Source organism: Salvia splendens, chromosome 5, assembly GCF_004379255.2.
Source record: "Salvia splendens isolate huo1 chromosome 5, SspV2, whole genome shotgun sequence".
Lineage (NCBI taxonomy): Eukaryota > Viridiplantae > Streptophyta > Magnoliopsida > Lamiales > Lamiaceae > Salvia > Salvia splendens.
The window spans coordinates 43,523,720-43,542,528 of NC_056036.1; the positions used below are offsets into that span (position 1 = coordinate 43,523,720).

An 18,809-nucleotide genomic window follows, 5' to 3' on the forward strand; every position below is an offset into this window, starting at 1 on the left:
TACTACTTCATATAGTGTTCAAAGTTTCGGACAGCCTCACCTTAACATCGATACACTTTTTTCTATAAATTTTCGCTAGTTTATAGTAAATTTGTATGATTTCTAACTTGATATTGAGAATTTTGCCTTTTTACATCAAATTAGATTGAGTTTGAAGTTTTAAGGGATGAACAATCTGTCCTACACATGAAAATTGAATGCAATAAAAAAAAATTTATGAAGAGGAAGACCAAATATAATTTTAAAAGAGACTTATTAATTTGAATAAACTCATAAAGAATAACTAAGTACTTCAAATAAAATGACATTTACAATTTATTTTTATGTAAAGAGAATTACTATATTTATTTTAATATAAACTTGATAAAATAAGAGATAGTAAAAAAAATAACAATTAAAAAACATTTATGGGAAAACTATGCAAATGGCTGATAAATGAAAAACTTACTCCTTATAAATAGACAAGACTAATTATTTTGTGTGAACATAGGTTAAGGGGATAGATATCTTTTATCCTATCTTGTGTACGAAAATATAGAATTAAAAAATTGTAGCTTTGAAACAAGTCAATATTCACATGCCCATTATTTATCCAATCCCAAAAAAATCACATTTTATCAATTCCATTCCAATTAGGGGTTAATCGTTAGAGCATCCATAATGAGACTGGACTTCACATAGCCCTCATATAGCCTTCACACTGCCACATCATCAGCACTAAAATTCTCCTACCACATCAGCTTGCCACATCAACTGAACATCAAATAGCCCTCACATAGCCTTCCTACTACCTATCCACATCACTAATAACAATTATATAATTTAATTTACAATCGTATCAACATACGAAATTTAATTTACGAGACAAATACGGGAAATTCGAATAATACTATTAAAATCTAAAAAGTACATTAATTAAAAAAAATTACAATAATTTTAAAAAAAGTACAAAAATTAAAAAGTACAATTAAAGAAGTAAAAAAAAATCACTCCTCGTCACCGTCCTCGTCTCCGTCGTCGCCCAGCCCTTCTTCACCGTCGTCGCCGCCGCCTCTGTCGCCACCTACGCCGCGGCTATTCCCGCCGGTCTCCCTCCTCATCGCCTCCAATTCTTCACGCTGGCTGTGGAGACCATCGTTATTAGAGTACCTTCGTAGTTGTTCTCCATTGCTCGTTATTGATCTTGTACAGAAAGAAAGATAGAGAGAGTACTCGTTAAAACAAGTGGTGCGAATGAAAATGACGTTCAAAGCGCGTATATATAGTGTTTTCGAAAAAAAAATTAAAAATTAAAATCTGACGCCGATCCGGGGCCTACAATGGCGCCGTGAGGATCGGCGTTAGAACCAGCGTCATCACACGAATCGGCATGGCCACGCCGAAGTTGATGCCGATTTCGCCGACGCCGGTCTCAATGGTTCGGCGTCAGAACCGGCGTCGGCGAAAAATCGGCGTCGCGGTTTTGACGCCTCCATTGCTGATGCTCTTAGAGCATCCACAACCGTGCTCTTGCCAGCGGCACGGTTGTAGGCCCGGCCCCACTTTTTCTGCCTGCTCTCTGGCAAGAGCACAACACCCACAGCTGTGCTCTTTCGCAAGGACGAGCATAATTAATTTAAAATTCAATTAAACAATAACATTTCCATAATAATAAAATTCATTAAAAAAACCTAAATAAAATTACAAATGACAAATAAAATAAAAACGGCATAATTAAAAGCCTAAAAATTAAAAATTACATAATTAAAATACTAAAAATTAAAAAAACCACTACTCGTTGCTGAATTTCTTCCACATGTGGTTGATTAGGTCTTCTTGTAACTGAATGTGGGTTCGGGTATCGCGCATTGTGTGCCTTGTCTCGATCCTCTGGCCAACCGTCGTATGCTCACCTCGGCCATAATATGGGTGAAATCCATTTGAGGTTTTGAGTGAGAGATGAATGTGTTGATAGTTTGTATGAGAATTATGAATGAGAGATGAATGAGAGATGATTTGATGTGATAAATGGATGATGAATGTGTGTATTTATAGATGATTTTGGGGAAAAAAAAATAAAAAAAATTCAGAAAAACGGGCAAAAAAACGGCCATATTTTTGGGATTTGGAAAATATTTTTTTTATTTTTTATCATTATTTAAAATTAATTAACGAATTTAAAAAAAAAAATTTATTCAAAGGTATGCCGTTGCCCAATCGTGTGCCGCCACGTCGACTGCTCGCTGGCACGGCGCGAGTGCAGCGGCTGCGAGCCTCGTCCTCGCCGCTGGCACGGACGGCAATCCGCCAACCTTTAACTAGTGGAATAGTGGATGTGTCTCCACTCCGCTATTAGGTGGTGGTGGGTTTGACTCAGCAGCCTTAGTTGACAATCGCACTTGTTTTCTATGTATAAATCATGTAGTCGCTACCCGGAGACTCCGCCGAATCGAATTTCGTAACGGGATGGAGACTGTTGGAACTCATGTTGCCAATTCGGAAGAGACGGAATTGAAATCCAGTTATCGTGATCATGTTTCGAATCTTTCTCTTGATATAGGAGGTGATCGCTTCTTTAATTTCTGGATCCCTTCGTATGCAAATGCAATTGCAATTGTTGCCTTTGTTTGATTTGCGACTGCGATTACCCTTTTCCCATTTTCAATTGAGATTTGGGCGCTTACTGTTTAATTTTATGAAAATGCCGGTAAAAAAGCAATCTTTTCAAGTGGGATTTTTCTTACTACAAGTTTGTTACGAGGAATGTTAATTCAACTTATTGTTTCCTAATCGAATTTTACAACTTGGATTCAAGATCATTTATCATTCTGCTTGATATAGTTTTACTTCATTTATTTATAATTTCCAACTTTGTAAAGCTCTACCCTCGGTGATCCAAAGTTTGAAAATAGTGAGTTGATGAACCAATCAAGATTTTGCATTGATCTTTCCTTTATAATCTGTAGGTTCTCTAATAAAGATGGTTTACTTCTCAAGTGGCAGTAGCTCCTCCTCCTCCTCTGATGATGATGATGATGATGAGAAACACAGCTATTTAAAGGATGGAATTAACACATCCAATCATGATGGCTCCAGGGGGAAACTTCACTTTCTCAAGTTTGAAACCAGCAAAATCAGCGAATGCATCAAGTTTATATCTTCCAAGCACCTTCAACACTATGGTAAGTTTACACTTTTCTATGGTGATCAATATATCAGGATATTGGAAATATGCACTTAAGTATTTGCCACGTGTCCTGTCTACATACGGTTCCTTTTTACCTGGAATATTGTAGCTTCGAATAATGTTCTGCTATACTCTGCCTGTGATGGGAGTAGGATTTGTGATTGAGGCTAATATATATTACCTGGAAGAATAATCATCCTATTCTCACATTAAATATGAAAAGGAAAATATTTTAATGATTTAGATCGCATGGTTATGCATTATGTTTACTGGTTGGTACATATTGCAAAGCTGTATGAGATGCTAAATTTACATCTAGATTATGTATGATCTTTATATGGAGTTATCGATTAACTATGTGATCGTGCATGTTCACTAGTTTTGAGCATGCAAATGTGTGTGGTGCACATATTGAAAACCTGTATGAGATGCAAGATGTAATGCAACATCAAGATTATGAGCAACCCTTATCTGGGATTATTAACCCATTCGATGATCATGCATGTTTAGCTGAACAATTTTTATTTCTGCATATTTATGCCTTCTTACTTCTTAGAGGCTCTGTGAATCCTGTGTAGTAGTGTTACATATATCTGCCTTCTTAGAGGCTCTGTGAATTCAGGTGAACTGGATGATAAGGACCTTGCCAGTGACGAAAATATTGTTAAGGTAATATTTTGAATAATGTCAGAGTACATGATTAGATGACGTCCTTTGTCATTGCCTTGTCCTGAAACCGAGAAGGTTTCTTCTAGTTAGTTTCAGATATTTTATGAGTTGTTGATTTCTGAAGTAGTTTTTGATTTGTGATTAAAAACAGAAGTGAATTTGATACCAATTAATAAATATGGAAATTGCTTCTCCATGCTGCCAATAATTTTCTGCCAGTCATATATTTTCCCGTTTCTGCTAATAATAGTGGAAAAGGATCTGACTATCTTGTCATCGTAGACCGAACCTGGAGGATGTTTCCTTTTCCTTTCTTCGTTGATTCATTTGACCATGTAATGCATAGACACCAGATTGGTTTCAAGTCAATTATAAAATATTGTCTTCGCACATACAAGGAATACATGAATTGATAATCTGATTGATTATGTTTCTGAAGGCCACAGGTGGCGGGGCATTTAAATTTGCTGATTTATTTAAAGAAAAGCTAGGTATCGTTCTGGACAAGGTTGACGAAATGAGCTGCCTTGTTGCTGGAGCTAATTTCCTACTTAAGGTATAGACTATTTAATGCATAAAATTTGGAATTTACTTCTTTATTAGGAGTATCTCTTTAAGACTCTTTGCTGCAGTTCGCATTTTTTTTTCTTTTTCCACCGATATTTTTCTTTGAGTGATACTGTTTGTGTTCTCCATTTAGGTAACAAATCCAAATTGACAAATTTATGTCCTTTAGTAAGGAATAAGGATAAATGATTATTAAGGAGTTATCATATTCTATTACACTCCAGTTTTTAGCTTAAGACGGACAATTTCTACAAATACTTAAAGCTCCTTTATTTGTTGTCTATTTTGTTTCCTTGCCTGTAGGAGCGTGTGCTATGCTTCTATATTAATTACGCTTGATATGAAGTTCATATTTCACTTATATTGGTTAGGCAGTGAACCATGAAGCATTTACCTATACGGATGGCCAGAAGGACTATGTCCAGATTAACCACAAAGATCTGTACCCTTATCTCCTAGTCAATGTGGGGTCTGGAGTCAGCATGATCAAGGTAATCTTTTCCTGTTCACTCTATCTTGGTATTTTCTCCCCCTTTTCTTTTCATTTTCTAGAATAAAGTTTGCTATATAAGACATTTAGTTATACGAAACTTATCGATCTGGTACTGCTCGTCAATGTTATCTTTTGATTGTTTAGCAGACATTTTTATTGCATCTTTTGCGTGTATGAGAATTTGAAAGGATTTAGTTTCTTCTTGTAACTATTTATATTGTCTTTCCCTTCCCTGTGTATTTAGGTAGATGGTGACAACGATTTTGAGCGAGTCAGTGGAACAAGTGTTGGTGGCGGCACATTCTGGGGTTTGGGAAGACTTTTAACCAAGTGCCAAAGGTTGCTCTTAGATCCTTCATTGTAGTGCAATGTACGGTCTCCCATAATTCGCTTCATGATCTTTTATGGTTTTCACAGTTTCGATGAGTTGTTAGAACTGAGTCGCCAAGGAAACAACAGAGTGATAGACATGCTTGTTGGAGACATATACGGTGGAATGGATTACTCAAAGGTATATTTCCTTGAGTGCATGTCCTAATCTCCTTGATGTCCTTTATACCACTACGTGTTTCACTCAGTGTATGGAAATCCCCCCTCAATACGACAAATAGATTTAGGGTTCGCTGTGATATGTATTTAAAGTGAGATATATTGCATCCTCTCTTGTTAGGGAGAAGCTTGTAGCTTTCACATGAGTGGCCAGGTAGCACCGACTACTATAATGGTATGATAATATCTACTTCTATTTCAGATTGGTCTTACGTCAACGGCAATTGCTTCTAGCTTTGGCAAGGCAATATCAGAGAAGAAAGAACTTGATGATTACAGACCCGAGGATGTAGCCAGGTCCCTACTAAGAATGATCTCAAACAATATCGGACAGGTCAGTGAAATGAAAAGGGCAAATCTTTACATCATGAAATATATGTGAGTAATCTACAAACAAACAAAAACATTAAGAGTCAGTGTTACTTACTGTTGGGTCATAGCGTAAAACTTGGTAAGACACACTTAAGCACATAACGAGGTTAAGCTGTTGGAAAAAACATTCAAATAACAATGCTGGAGTTTAGGAAATCATCTACTTACCATGTCATGTTGATTCTATAAACTGTTCCCACATCTGCTAATGTCAGATCGCTTACTTGAACGCATTACGTTTCGGATTGAAGAGGATATTTTTTGGAGGATTTTTCATTCGAGGACATGCGTACACAATGGATACAATTTCTGTTGCAGTTAATTTTTGGTAATGACCTGCTTCTCTAGGAATTTGAATATGTATGCTATTTTAATGGTGTTTGAAACAAGCATACTTTTTCAGGTCAAAAGGTGAAGCAAAAGCTCTATTTTTGAGGCATGAAGGGTTTCTTGGGGCATTGGGAGCTTTCATGAACTATGAGAAAAATGGATTTACAGACATCACTCATCAATTTATGGATCAATCCTGCGAAAACTCGAACCTAACCCCATAATATATACAGTAGTAGGTTTTAAGATACAGATGCTTGAGATCACCGGGGTAGTAGTTTACATTAAATTTTCTTTCAAATTAATCAATATGATGGCTTCCCCTTTCTTCTTGTTGTAATATTTTTCCTATGAATTTGTATTAAAAAAAGTTACTGTATCCTTAATTTGAACTTTGTTGAAGAGGTGTATTATTATATGTAATTTTTGGGGATATGGATAATTTGATTTTGCAGTAGAAAGCTGTTAGGTATTGATCAGCCGAAGGCTTGATATAATCCAAGTATATCTAATCAACCCCCAGATTACAGATCTGATACAAGTACTGAAGCTATAGCTGCAAGCTGCAATAATCGAACCTGAAACACTAAGTAAAGGATTAGTAACTTCAAGATAATAATAATGCAGAAGTAATAACGAGATAGAATCAAAGATTTAAGAAGAAATCAAGGTTTTGATGTGGCTCAAGTTGCACCAGGTACAACTGCACAGATCTATATAACCGGCCCTCAAATATCCAGCCAACTCCGATTTGCACCAAGGGAGAACACAGATCGACCACAGTCGATCAAGGTAAGTCACACCGGAACCCTAGATCCACCACCGCACACCAACTACTCTACCAACTGCTTCACTCCGGTCACAACACAACAACCCTCAAGGTCTCAGAAGAACTCTTTCACACCAGAAAACCAACAGCTAGTCTATGTATCACAAGACTAGAAAACCAGTGGTTTCCTCACAACCCCACACCTTCGAGCTCACACCAAAGAAGAAGGGAGAAGAACTATCTCTCAAGACCACACAGAGAGAGCACACCAGATTAAGGGAAGAAACCCTAAATCTGCAGAGAATGAGAGGATTCTGCCGAGAGAGAAGGAGAGTGAGAGAGAGAGTGAAAAGTGAGGCGGAAGAACCAAGAGGGAGTATATATATGACACACATACAACACCCAATCACACACTGAAACGTAGCTAGGGTTAAGAGCTGGGCCAGCAATTGATGGGCAGTGGATATTGGGCTCGAGACTAAACACTTGGGCCACAATCTAACATTCTCCACCTTGGGCCTTATCAGGAGAGGCATTGGATTTGATCTTGTGCTTTTCATCCTCGCCAAAACATGCCTACAATGTCTCAAACATTAGTAAGCACCAATCTCACAGATTGTGGTTTTAAACTCTTTGAAAAAGAACACTTTGACAAGAGGCAAACATCACAATCAAGGCAAAAATAACCTGATGCACCAGTTTACCTATCCACTGTCAATGTGGAGTTTCCTGATGCAGGACAACAATTTCTCCGCTGACACACACTTGGTACCCATATCTGCTGGGTTGGAGTCAGTATGGATCTTTTCCAACAGCACCTCACCTTTCTCCACAACATCTCGGATAAAGTGAAACCTGACATCAATGTGCTTTGTCCTGTCATGGAACACATGATTCTTGCACACTTGGATAGCTGACTGACTGTCAGAGTAAACGACTGTGGGCTGCTTGAGGAACCTAAGTTCACCCACAACCCCTTTTAACCATAGGGCCTCTTTCATTGCTTCAGTGATAGCAATGTACTCTGACTCATTAGTTGAGAGAGCCACAATGTGTTGTAATTGTGACTTCCAACTCACACAGGAACCTCCAAGAGTGAAGACATATGATGTTGTCGACTTCCTCTTGTCTCTATCATTGGCATAATTCGAATCTACAAAACCACACAGGTTAGTAACATCTGAACATTTAGAAAAATGCAAACCATAATGAGAAGTATGTTTTAGATATCTGAGTAGCCATTTCAAGGCTTCCCAGTGAGGTGGTCCTGGATTTGACATGTATCAGGAGAGGCAGGAGATTGAGTAGGCTATATCTGGCGTTGTGCTCACCATCAGATACATCACTGATCCTATGGCATTGGAGTAAGGAATTTTCTTCATTTTTTGAACCTCATCTTCATTCTTAGGGCACTGATCTTTGCTAAGAACAAAGTGAGCTGCCAAAGGAACAGTACATGGCTTAGCATCAACCATGTTAAACTTGCTCATAAACTGTCTCTAACAATGTCTATTCCCAGAATCTTCTATGCATCCCCCAAGTCCTTCATATCAAAGTTAGAACAAAGCATATCCTGCACATGTTTAACAGCATTAGAACTTGGACTCATAATGAGCATATCATCTACATACAAGAGAAGAAAGGTAGGAACATAATCAATATTTTTATAATATAGGCAGTGATCAAAAGCACTTCTAATGAAACCAAAAGATTGCATGCATTGATCAAACTTAATGTTCCATCTCCTGTGAGATTGTTTCAACCCATAGAGAGCTTTCTTCAATAGGCAAACATGGTTAGGGTATTTGGGATCAATAAATCCCTCAGGCTGCCTCATGTATATAGGCTTGTCAAGATCACCATGCAAGAAGGCTGTCTTGACATCCATTTGCTTGAGTTCCCAGTTGAAAATGGCACACAGAGCAAGTAACAACCGCACAGTTGTAAATTTCACCACAGGGGCAAAGATCTCAGTGTAATCCACCCCCTCTTGTTGAGTGAACCCTTTGGCTACAAGTCTTGCCTTGTATCTAGGGCCACTAATTTCCTGCTTTAGCTTGAATAGCCACCTACACTCAACAATAGTACAATTAGAAGGTTCAGGAACCAAAATCCAAGTTTTATTTTGAATTAAGGACATTATCTTTTCCTCCATAGCTAAGAGTCACTTGGGGTAGAACATTGACTTGAGAGCCTGCTTCTATGATTGAGGCTCATCACCATCAGCCTCATGTACATTGAAGGCGCGGGCTACAAGGTTCATTTCATCAGCAAGCCTCCTTGGCTGATTTCTGACCCTTTTTCCCTTTGTCCCTGCACAACAAGTAATCAGTTAAATCATTGTGAGGATCACAATCCTGATTATTTACAACTGGAACTTCTTTCCTGTTTGGGGAGTTAGCAGTGACTTCAGTTTCACTACTAGGTTGTGGAAGTTCTGGAGTGGGGACATACCCCTGGATCAGGGGACTCTCCATCTCATTTGATGTCATCTCCACCTCACTTGATGTTTCCTCCACCTCACTAGTAGGAGAAGTAGCCTCAGGAGTAGCAGGCTTAGAGAGGCAGGGAAACTCAGACTCATTAAAGATAACATCTCTACTAATAGACACTCTAAACCCTGGTTCATCCCTAAGACATACTCTATACCCTTTAACACCTTCAGAGTATCCTAAGAAGACACACTTCCTAGACCTAGGCTCAAGTTTGTCAGTCTTTTGGTGTATAAAGGCACTGCAACCAAAGACTCTAAGGTGAGAAAGGCTGACATCCTTTCCAGTGAAAACAGATTCAGGGCATTTTCCTTTGAGGGGAACTGAGGGAGACCTATTTACTAAGTAGGCAGCAGTTGTTATGGCTTCCCCCGAAAATTTCTTAGTCATACCACTCAAGGATAACAGACACCTAACTCTATCTAGAAGGGTCCTGTTCATCCTCTCAGCCACCCCATTCTGCTGAGGAGTGTATGGAACTGTCTTGTGCCTCCTGATACCTGCAGTCACATACAAATCATCAATCTGAGAATTACAAAATTCTAAACCATTGTCAGTTCTCAAAGTTCCAATTTTTCTTCTAGTTTGGTTCTCTATCAGCTTCATCCAGTTCTAAAACTTCACAAACACATCAAACTTATGTTTCATCAAGAAAACCCAAACTTTTCTGGAATAGTAATCCACAATAGACAAAAAATAGGAGCAACCACCATGTGTAGGAACAAAGGCTGGGCCCCAAACATCAGCATGAAGATATTCAAGCACATTTGCACTAGAGCAAGTAGGCACAGAAATAGGAAAAGACACCTTATGATGTTTTCCTTTCACACATGTATCACAAAAAGGGAGAGGCATGCTAACATCCTTACTGACTAAGTAACCATTTTTATGCAAAAGATGCATGCCTTTCTCACTCATATGTCCTAATCTATTGTGCCATAAAACAGTATTATTCACCTTCACAGCATGAGCAACAGGATCATCACATAAGGGTTCAGCAGTGCAAACATACATATTATGCTTTCTCTCAGCTTTGAATAGACACAAGGAACCCTTAAAGATTTTCATCACACCATTACCCCATCTAAACATGCCCACCGGTTCCGGTTCCGGCGGTTAACCGACGAACAGGAACCGCCGGTTCCGGTTCCGAACCGGAACCGTGGACTTTTTCCCGAACCGGAACCGTCGGAATTCGGGTTGCGGTCCGGTTCCGGTTCAAGATATTTCGAACCGGAACCGTGACCGAACCGGCGGTTCCGGACGGTTCGGAATCGGCGGTTAACCGGCCAAACCGCCGGTTCGGGCGCTAATTTCGAGGCATTTTGATGGGGGAACCGGCGGCAGCTTTTCAGCTGAAAAACCGGCCGATTCCGGCGGTTAACAGGCCGTTAACCGGCGGTTAACCGACGGTTAACCGTGAAAACCGGCGGTTAACCGCCGGTTCAGGGCTTCCGGATGCGGCGCGAGAAACGAGGCGACATGACACAGCTTTTGCAGACGGTTTCATTGACTGAACCGGCGGTTCCGGCCCGGGAACCGGCGGTTTTGGCCGGAAAACCGGCGGTTCCGGCGGTTTTCCGCCAAAAACCGCCGGTTTTTGCGAAAATTGAATTTTTATTTTTTTTTCAAATTTCAAATTCGAAATTCTTCCATTTTCCCCCCATTTTTATCTATAAATACCCCCCTCTATCCTCATTTACATTCACCCCACTCTTGTGTTAATAAGAGTTTCTCTCTTCAATCTCCCAATTCTCTCTCTTTGTCTCCAATTTCTCATTTGTGCTATTGTGCTTCCATTTAATTACGCAAGTGCTACTCTTATTACGCATTGTTATACACTTATACTTGTTCCCGTAGTTCTATCTATAAGTTGTCTTCCTTTCTCAATTGCTAAAACAAAAAAAATATTATTCCATATTTCTACATTTCTACTTCTACATAGCAATATGTCTTCATCTCGAGAAGGTCGTGTTGATAAGGGAAAGGGAAAGGCCAAGAGGCCATCTCGGAGATCCGTTATTGATGAAATTTCTCAAATGAACATGGATGAGTGGCAGGTTAATATTTATTATCTACTAATTTAATTAATTTTGAATTTCATTACATTATTGTTCATAATTTTATTTTGTATTTACAATACAAATATTATTTTGTAAGCTCGAGAAGAGCAAGATGTGGCACATGCTATTGCTCTCTCTCGCTCTCAATACCAAGGCGATGCTTATGTTGGTACCGGTAGTGGTGCTCCCGGTCGCGGTGCCTATTCCCAACAAAGTCCAACCCCTGTGAATGTTGATGAAGACGATGATGATGATGACGACGAGGAGGAGGGGGAGGAGGTAGAAGAGGTTCAAGAAATGCCACCCCCACCACCACCAAGGAGTCGGCGTGGTCGTGGACAACCTCGTCCTCCTCAACCTCCTAGACCAGCTGACAGGTCTTTAACCTCCAACATCATGGTGAAACACTTCAAGAAGGTACAAGATAGTAACGATCCTAACACTTATAATGTGTATTGCAACTATTGCGAAAACGTATACACATTCCGAAGGGGTGGAGGATACGGTACATTTACCCGTCACATGGAGAAAGCGCATCCGGTCGAGTTTGGTATCGCTCCAACCCAAACTCAACTCAACTTTCAACATGGAGTCGGGACCGGTAGTGGGACGGGTTCATCCCAAACATCAGGTACGTGTAGCAATACTCTTTTGAAATATGATCACAAAAATGCTCTTAATGTGATGTCTAGATTTGCCGTTATGAAACATCTTCCATTCAATGCTTTTGATAACGATGCTTTTGAGTCGAGTATGCGGCAAGTTTATAATGCCGCTGCAAAAAAATTGAGTCGAACTTCAATGACTCGGGCCGTTGTTCAACAATGCATGGAAAAGAAGGCGCAATTAGGTACGTTTATTGTTAACTTAGGGCATAAAGTTTCTATTTGCTCTGATGTGTGGACTGATTGTTTTTGCAAAAATTCGTATATGGGCATCACTATGCATTTCGTTGATCACAGTTGGACTTTGAACAAACGTTTGATTGCATTTCGTGAATTTCCCGTACCACACACTGCACAAACAATTGCTCAATTGATCATTCAAGTTTTGAATGAATTTCAATTGATCAATAAAATTTTTTCCATTGGTTTTGACAATGCTAGCGCTAACACTACTAGTATAGATGAACTAATCAGTGCATGTTCTCCTGTTATTGATGGCTAATATTTTCATGTGCGAAGTATTGCCCATATTTTGAATTTGTGTGTTCAAGATGCGATCGATTTGTGGCAAAAGTATGTTGATCCTATTAGAACTGCTGTGAAGTTGATTCATAACAAAGCTCCTATTGGTAGAGCTTGGAAGAGATATTGTCATGGTAAGCAATGCAGGTACACCAACTTTCGTTTGGATGTTTCAACTCGTTGGAACTCGACATATGATATGTTGGAGTCGACTTTGAACCACATTGAGTATTTATGTGATTTTTTTAGAAGTTGTCCTCATGTTCCTTCTGATTTGATTTTGATACCCGCTTGTTGGGACCACAACATGGATTTATTTCGATTATTCCGCGCTTTCAAAAATGCCACTGTTGAGTTATCCGGAGTTTATTATCCTACTTCTGTGCGCGTTTTGGAGCATTGCATGTATGTGGCAATTGGTTTTAAAACTTGTGTGAAAAATACTCAATTCATTGAGTTGAAGGCTATTTTGTTTTACATGGTTGAAAAATGGTTAAAATATTTTTCACGTATTCCAAATGTGTTTTTGATTGCAAAATGCTTGGATCCAAAGTGGAAGTTGCATGGTGTTTATAAAATTTTAGACATGTACTATGGTTGTTTGCACGCTTTGGATTTTTCTCAACTCCGCGAAATGGGCTTGACAAGAGGAGAATGCTTCGAACTAAGTATTCCGGATGTTGATGAAATCAAACTAAGGTTAGATAGTGCACTTCGTTCTCTCTACGCAGAATATGAAATGCGGTATAACACCGCTCACCAGGTACGTGCTCCTCCTAGTCCGTCTACATTTGATTTTGGTGGAGGGGATTTTACCAATATCATGATTGATCCCGACGTAGTATCACAATTGCAAGATCTATACGGTACTACAACCAATAGGACTAGAGCGACTAGTGAATTAGATATATATTTGGAATCGCGCTCTATTTTTCATGATGCAGGTCCTCCTACTCAACAAATTGACGTCCTTAATTGGTGGGAAACACATGACAAAGAGTTTCCGATACTCTCCATCATGGCTAAGGAGATATTCGCCGTTCCCGCTTCCACCGTCGCCGTTGAACAAGCTTTTAGTGTCGGCGGTTGTGTCCTAGACGACAGAAGGAGCAATCTCTCCGCCAAGAACATGGAAGCCACTATGTTACTTGACGATTGGGCAAAGGCGGACATGAGAGCACAAGAGCCGGATTTCGACTTCCGTGTAGAGACTGATGGTGAAGAATTTTCTTCCGATGGCGATGACGAGGTCAGAAGCGAGAGCACTCAACATTAGCAATGAGTCGACGGGGGGCGGTGAACGGCGAGCACAGCCGACCAAAAAGGTAAGCAAGGTAAGAGAACTACGTGGGCTTTGATTCCTCAATAAAATTGTGGATACGTAGGCACCTCAACTTAAATTTGAAAAGTTTAACTTCGAAAGTTTAAGTTGAGCTCAAGCCCTTTTCAATTCCCCCCCCCATTTCATGTTTTTTTATTTGTAATTGTAATGTATCATTAAAATATATTCCCCATTTGATATGTATCTTATTGGTGAAAAAATGGATATCTTTGGGGCAAATGGTACTGGAACACAAATTTATATATGATCTTGAAGTATCATCCAGATTCCATATATAAATTTGTGTTCCAGTACCATCTGCCTCAAAGATACCCACTTTTTCACCAATAAGATATTTATCAAATGGGGAATATATTTTAATGATCTTCAAGTACAATTTACCTTAGGATCAACCATTTTTTCTTGCAAAATGTTGTCCATTTTCTAAGCAAACACGTATCAGCACGCCATATACACATTGCTGCATTTCTAATAGGGGCAATTTGATCTTCCAAAGCAATCAGTGTGTTCGAGATGCATTGATTGCTTTGGAAGATCAAATTGCCCCTATTAGAAATGCAGCAATGTGTATATGGCGTGCTGATATGTGTTTGCTTAGAAAATGGGCAACATTTTGCAAGAAAAAATGGTTGATCCTAAGGTAAGAGAACTACGTGGGCTTTGATTCCTCAATAAAATTGTGGATACGTAGGCAACTCAACTTAAATTTGAAAAGTTTAACTTTTAAAGTTTAAGTTGATCCCAAGCCCTTTTCAATTTTTCCTTTTTCCCCCCCATTTCATGTTTTTTTTATTTACCTTCCGAGTCCCACGAGGCGACGACACTTGTAAATTATATTATATTGTTGTATGTTGTTGTATTGTATACTTATGTATTGTAAATTGTAATGTATCGTTGTCCGTTACAACTCAAAATCAATAAAATTTATTTCATTTTCTCCTTATTCGTTTTATTTGTGCTTGAATTATGCATTGTCTTGTTCCGATTTATTGTATAAAGCCAAATTTCAAATTTAAAAAAAAAAAAATTGAACCGGCTGTTCCGCCGGTTCGAAAACCGGAACCGGAACCGCCGGTTTTCGAACCGGAACCGGAACCGGAACCGTGAAATAGCCTCACGGTTCGGTTCCGGTTCCGAAGACGACCGAACCGGAACCGGCGGTTCCGAACCGGAACCGCCGGTTCGTGAACCGTGGGCATGTTTAACCCCATCTACATTCTAAACCATCAGACTCAAGAGACACAAGAAAGCAAATTATAATGCAAGCTAGGCACATATTTCACATTTTTCAAAGTCAACTTACAACCAGAATCAAATTTGAGGCAAACTGAACCAATGCCTTCAATCCTGCATTGTATGTTGTTAGCCATAGAAACAAAACCATTAGTGATAATTTAGTAAAAATATCTTTGAAAGGAGAAATATGGTAAGTGCAGCCTGAGTCTACCAACCACTCAAACTTATTAAACTCTTTTCCCAGAGAGGCATTCACAGAAATAACATCATGAAGCATGAAGCAAGTTCCTTCATCATCTGACTTGACCATGTTAGCAATCTGATCAGAGTCATCCTTCTTATTTTTCTTAAGAGGACACTCCCTGCTGTAGTGGCCAGACTCATTACACTTGTAACATCTCCTAGATTTTTTAGGGTCTTGAGATGAGGATCTGGATTTGTTTCTGTGATGCTTTTTGTATCCCTTCTCGGAGGGTTTACAATTAGCCTGCTTGTCCTTTCCTTTGGTGTTGGATCTACCTCTGACCTATAAGCCTTTATCCAGAGCAGCCTTGGAGTCACTTTTCTCTTTCAATTCCAGCTCTTTGGATTTTAAGGAGCTAACAATCAGTTCCAGGGAGGCAGTGTCCCTCCCATATTTAATGGCTGCCTTAACATCACTGTAAGAGTCAGGAATAGAGTTCATGAGAGCAATAGAAGTATAATCATCAATATTTTTGTCTCCAGATCTTTTAATATCAAGCACAAGTTTAGAGAAACTCAATATTCTCATCAATATCTTTGGACATATCCAATTTGAATTTGAACAGTTTCTCAAGCAAATACATGCGGTTAGACAAAGAGATTTCAGTATACATTTCATCAAGCTTTTCCCATAACTCCTTAGCAGAATCCACAACACCGAATTTTCTAATCACAGGGTCACTTAAACTCAAGAAAATAGTAGAACATGCCAACTTATTCACTTCTGCCTTGATGACATCAGTATCAGTATCAGGAAACTTTTGATCAATGGCTTTAAACACTTTCTGCTGAACTAAAACACACTTAAGTTTCTGTTTCCAGATGCTGAAATCACCCTTTCCATTGAAAGGAGTGAGTCCAAAAGGGAGGTTAGACATTTTAAAAGGCACCAGAGGCAAACAAGCACAGGGCACAGGGCACAGAAGCACAAAGGACACAAAGCAACTAACCACCACATACAACAAGGCCAACAGGAAACAGAAACAAGAACTTGAACTTAATCTAGGAGTGATTCTGACGGAATAAGGCACTACAAGTTGTCAAGAACAACAGAGCATCCAGATCCATGATTTCCCAGTTCACAAACACTCAATTTATTAAGGGCGGAGGGGGTCACTGAGGTAGACTTAAGCCTCATTGCAACCACAAAGTTTCACAGACTACTTGGAGCAGCCTCAAGCAAAATCACCATCAAAATTAAATCCAAGAAAGAAACACAGACAGAAAGAAGAAAGCACAACGGAAGCAAGAAACCAGGAAACACACTGAAAACACAAAGAGAGTGAGTTCAGAAAAACAATACCACCCAAGAGACTGAAGAATCTCTTGATTTACCAGGTATCCACAATAGGAACGAGGCTATGTGAATACCAAAGCCTTGACTGATCCTAACGTGGCTCTGATACCACTGTTAGGTATTGATCAGCCGAAGGCTTGATATAATCCAAGTATATCTACAACAATTCTGAGGAGATCAACCCCCAGATTACAGATCTGATACAAATACTAAAGCTATAACTGCAAGCTGCAATAATCGAACCTGAAACACTAAGTAAAGGATTAGTAACTTCAAGATAATAATAATGCAGAAGTAATAACAAGATAGAATCAAAGATTTAAGAAGAAATCAAGGTTTTGATGTGGCTCAAGTTGCACTAGGTACAACTGCACAGATCTATATAACCGGCCCTCAAATATCCAGCCAACTCCGATTTGCACCAAGGGAGAACACAGATCGACCACAGTCGATCAAGGTAAGTCACACCGGAACCCTAGATCCACCACCGCACACCAACTACTCTACCAACTGCTTCACTCCGGTCACAACACAACAACCCTCAAGGTCTCAGAAGAACTCCTTCACACCAGAAAACCAACAGCTAGTCTAAGTATCACAAGACTAGAAAACCAGCGGTTTCCTCACAACCCCACACCTTCGAGCTCACACCAGAGAAGAAGGGAGAAGAACTATCTCTCAAGACCACACAGAGAGAGCACACCAGATTAAGGGAAGAAACCCTAAATCAGCAGAGAAGGAGAGGATTCTACCGAGAGAGAAGGAGAGTGAGAGAGAGTGAAAAGTGAGGCGGAAGAACCAAGAGGGAGTATATATATGACACACATACAACACCCAATCACACACTGACACGTAGCTAGGGTTAAGAGCTGGGCCAGCAATTGATGGGCAGTGGATATTGGGCTGGGCCAGGGACTAAACACTTGGGCCTCCTGCATAATTGCCCACAATCTAACAAAAGCAAACTGAGCTATTTTCACTGGTATTGAAAATAGTAATGTTTGTTCCCATCTTGTAGTACTCACTGTATTTAAAGTCTGAATGTACTCTTAATTGAATCATTGATTTTTTGTGGGGTGTTTCCATTTGATTTGATTGAGTAGTTGAGAAGCAAAGTGGAGAGCATGTTAGTTTTGGCCTGTGTGTTATGCTTTCATGGGTAATAACGAAGTTGGGGCCCTTGCTGTCTTGATTAAGCTGTATCCATTTCTTACCTAATATAATTATTCCGCAAATCTTTTGTTCTTGATTTCTTTTCAAGGTTGAAATTTATGAGAAAGGTCCAATTGCAAATACTAGAAAGTTGTGCGCATACTGTTTCAACAATTCCTTTACCAAAACCTATAAAGTCAGGAAAATAGCAAATAATAATGCAAAAGTCAAGAAAGTGTAGTGTGTGTGACAGTGAAATTTAATATTATTTAAAAAATTTAAATAGTACTACTACTAGTAAATTTCTTATAAAAAGTGTGTGCTTGTAATAAAGGTACTTTATTTTCATATTCATCATATAATAGAAAATTTAAAAATGTTTGAATTATATTAAGATATTAAACTTTAAGTAGATATAATTGAATATTGATGTATTACAAAAGAAAATGATGCAAATTTATAGACTCAAAGCTTATGATGCCGTTAGGGTTTAATGTATTGGTGGAGAACAATTAAAATGTATACTAACGTATAAGTATTCTTTGTAAGAAAAATATAATATATGTTCAATTAAAGATTTTCTAACTTTCTCTGACTAAACTGTATATTGAGAATTGTTTCTGCGTCGAATTGTTGGTGCATATTAATATTAAAAATAGAAAATTTTCTTCCCAGTATTCAACAAAACAATTGTGGAAAATACGCTATGAAACAAGTAAGTTTCTAACTGTCATGTAACTCATGTTTAACTTATAGAAATGCAATAGTATTACTTATGAATATAGTCTATAGAAATGAGGAAGCACTAATTAGAGATTCAGAGTCATAAATTGTTGTCATGTGGCACGAAATATGCAACATTGTAAACACAATCATGCAATA

The 18,809-nt window shown here is 38.9% G+C and overlaps 1 protein-coding gene across 2 annotated transcripts; it reads left to right on the forward strand.

Annotated features, from left to right (window-relative positions):
- Window positions 1-2,227: 2,227 nt before the first annotated feature.
- On the forward strand, window positions 2,228-6,603 carry LOC121803169 (pantothenate kinase 1-like). Of its 2 annotated transcripts, none has more exons than XM_042202872.1 (10): window positions 2,228-2,542; window positions 2,946-3,161; window positions 3,789-3,835; window positions 4,275-4,391; window positions 4,774-4,893; window positions 5,140-5,234; window positions 5,313-5,406; window positions 5,647-5,778; window positions 6,068-6,144; window positions 6,220-6,603. In XM_042202872.1, exons 1-10 carry the CDS (start codon window positions 2,446-2,448, stop codon window positions 6,368-6,370), a joined length of 1,146 nt encoding a protein of 381 aa, XP_042058806.1. In that variant the 5' UTR covers window positions 2,228-2,445; the 3' UTR covers window positions 6,371-6,603. The 2 variants fall into 2 exon arrangements, with proteins under 2 accessions (XP_042058806.1, XP_042058804.1); XM_042202870.1 differs by having other exon boundaries at window positions 2,233-2,542; window positions 6,032-6,144.
- Window positions 6,604-18,809: the final 12,206 nt, after the last annotated feature.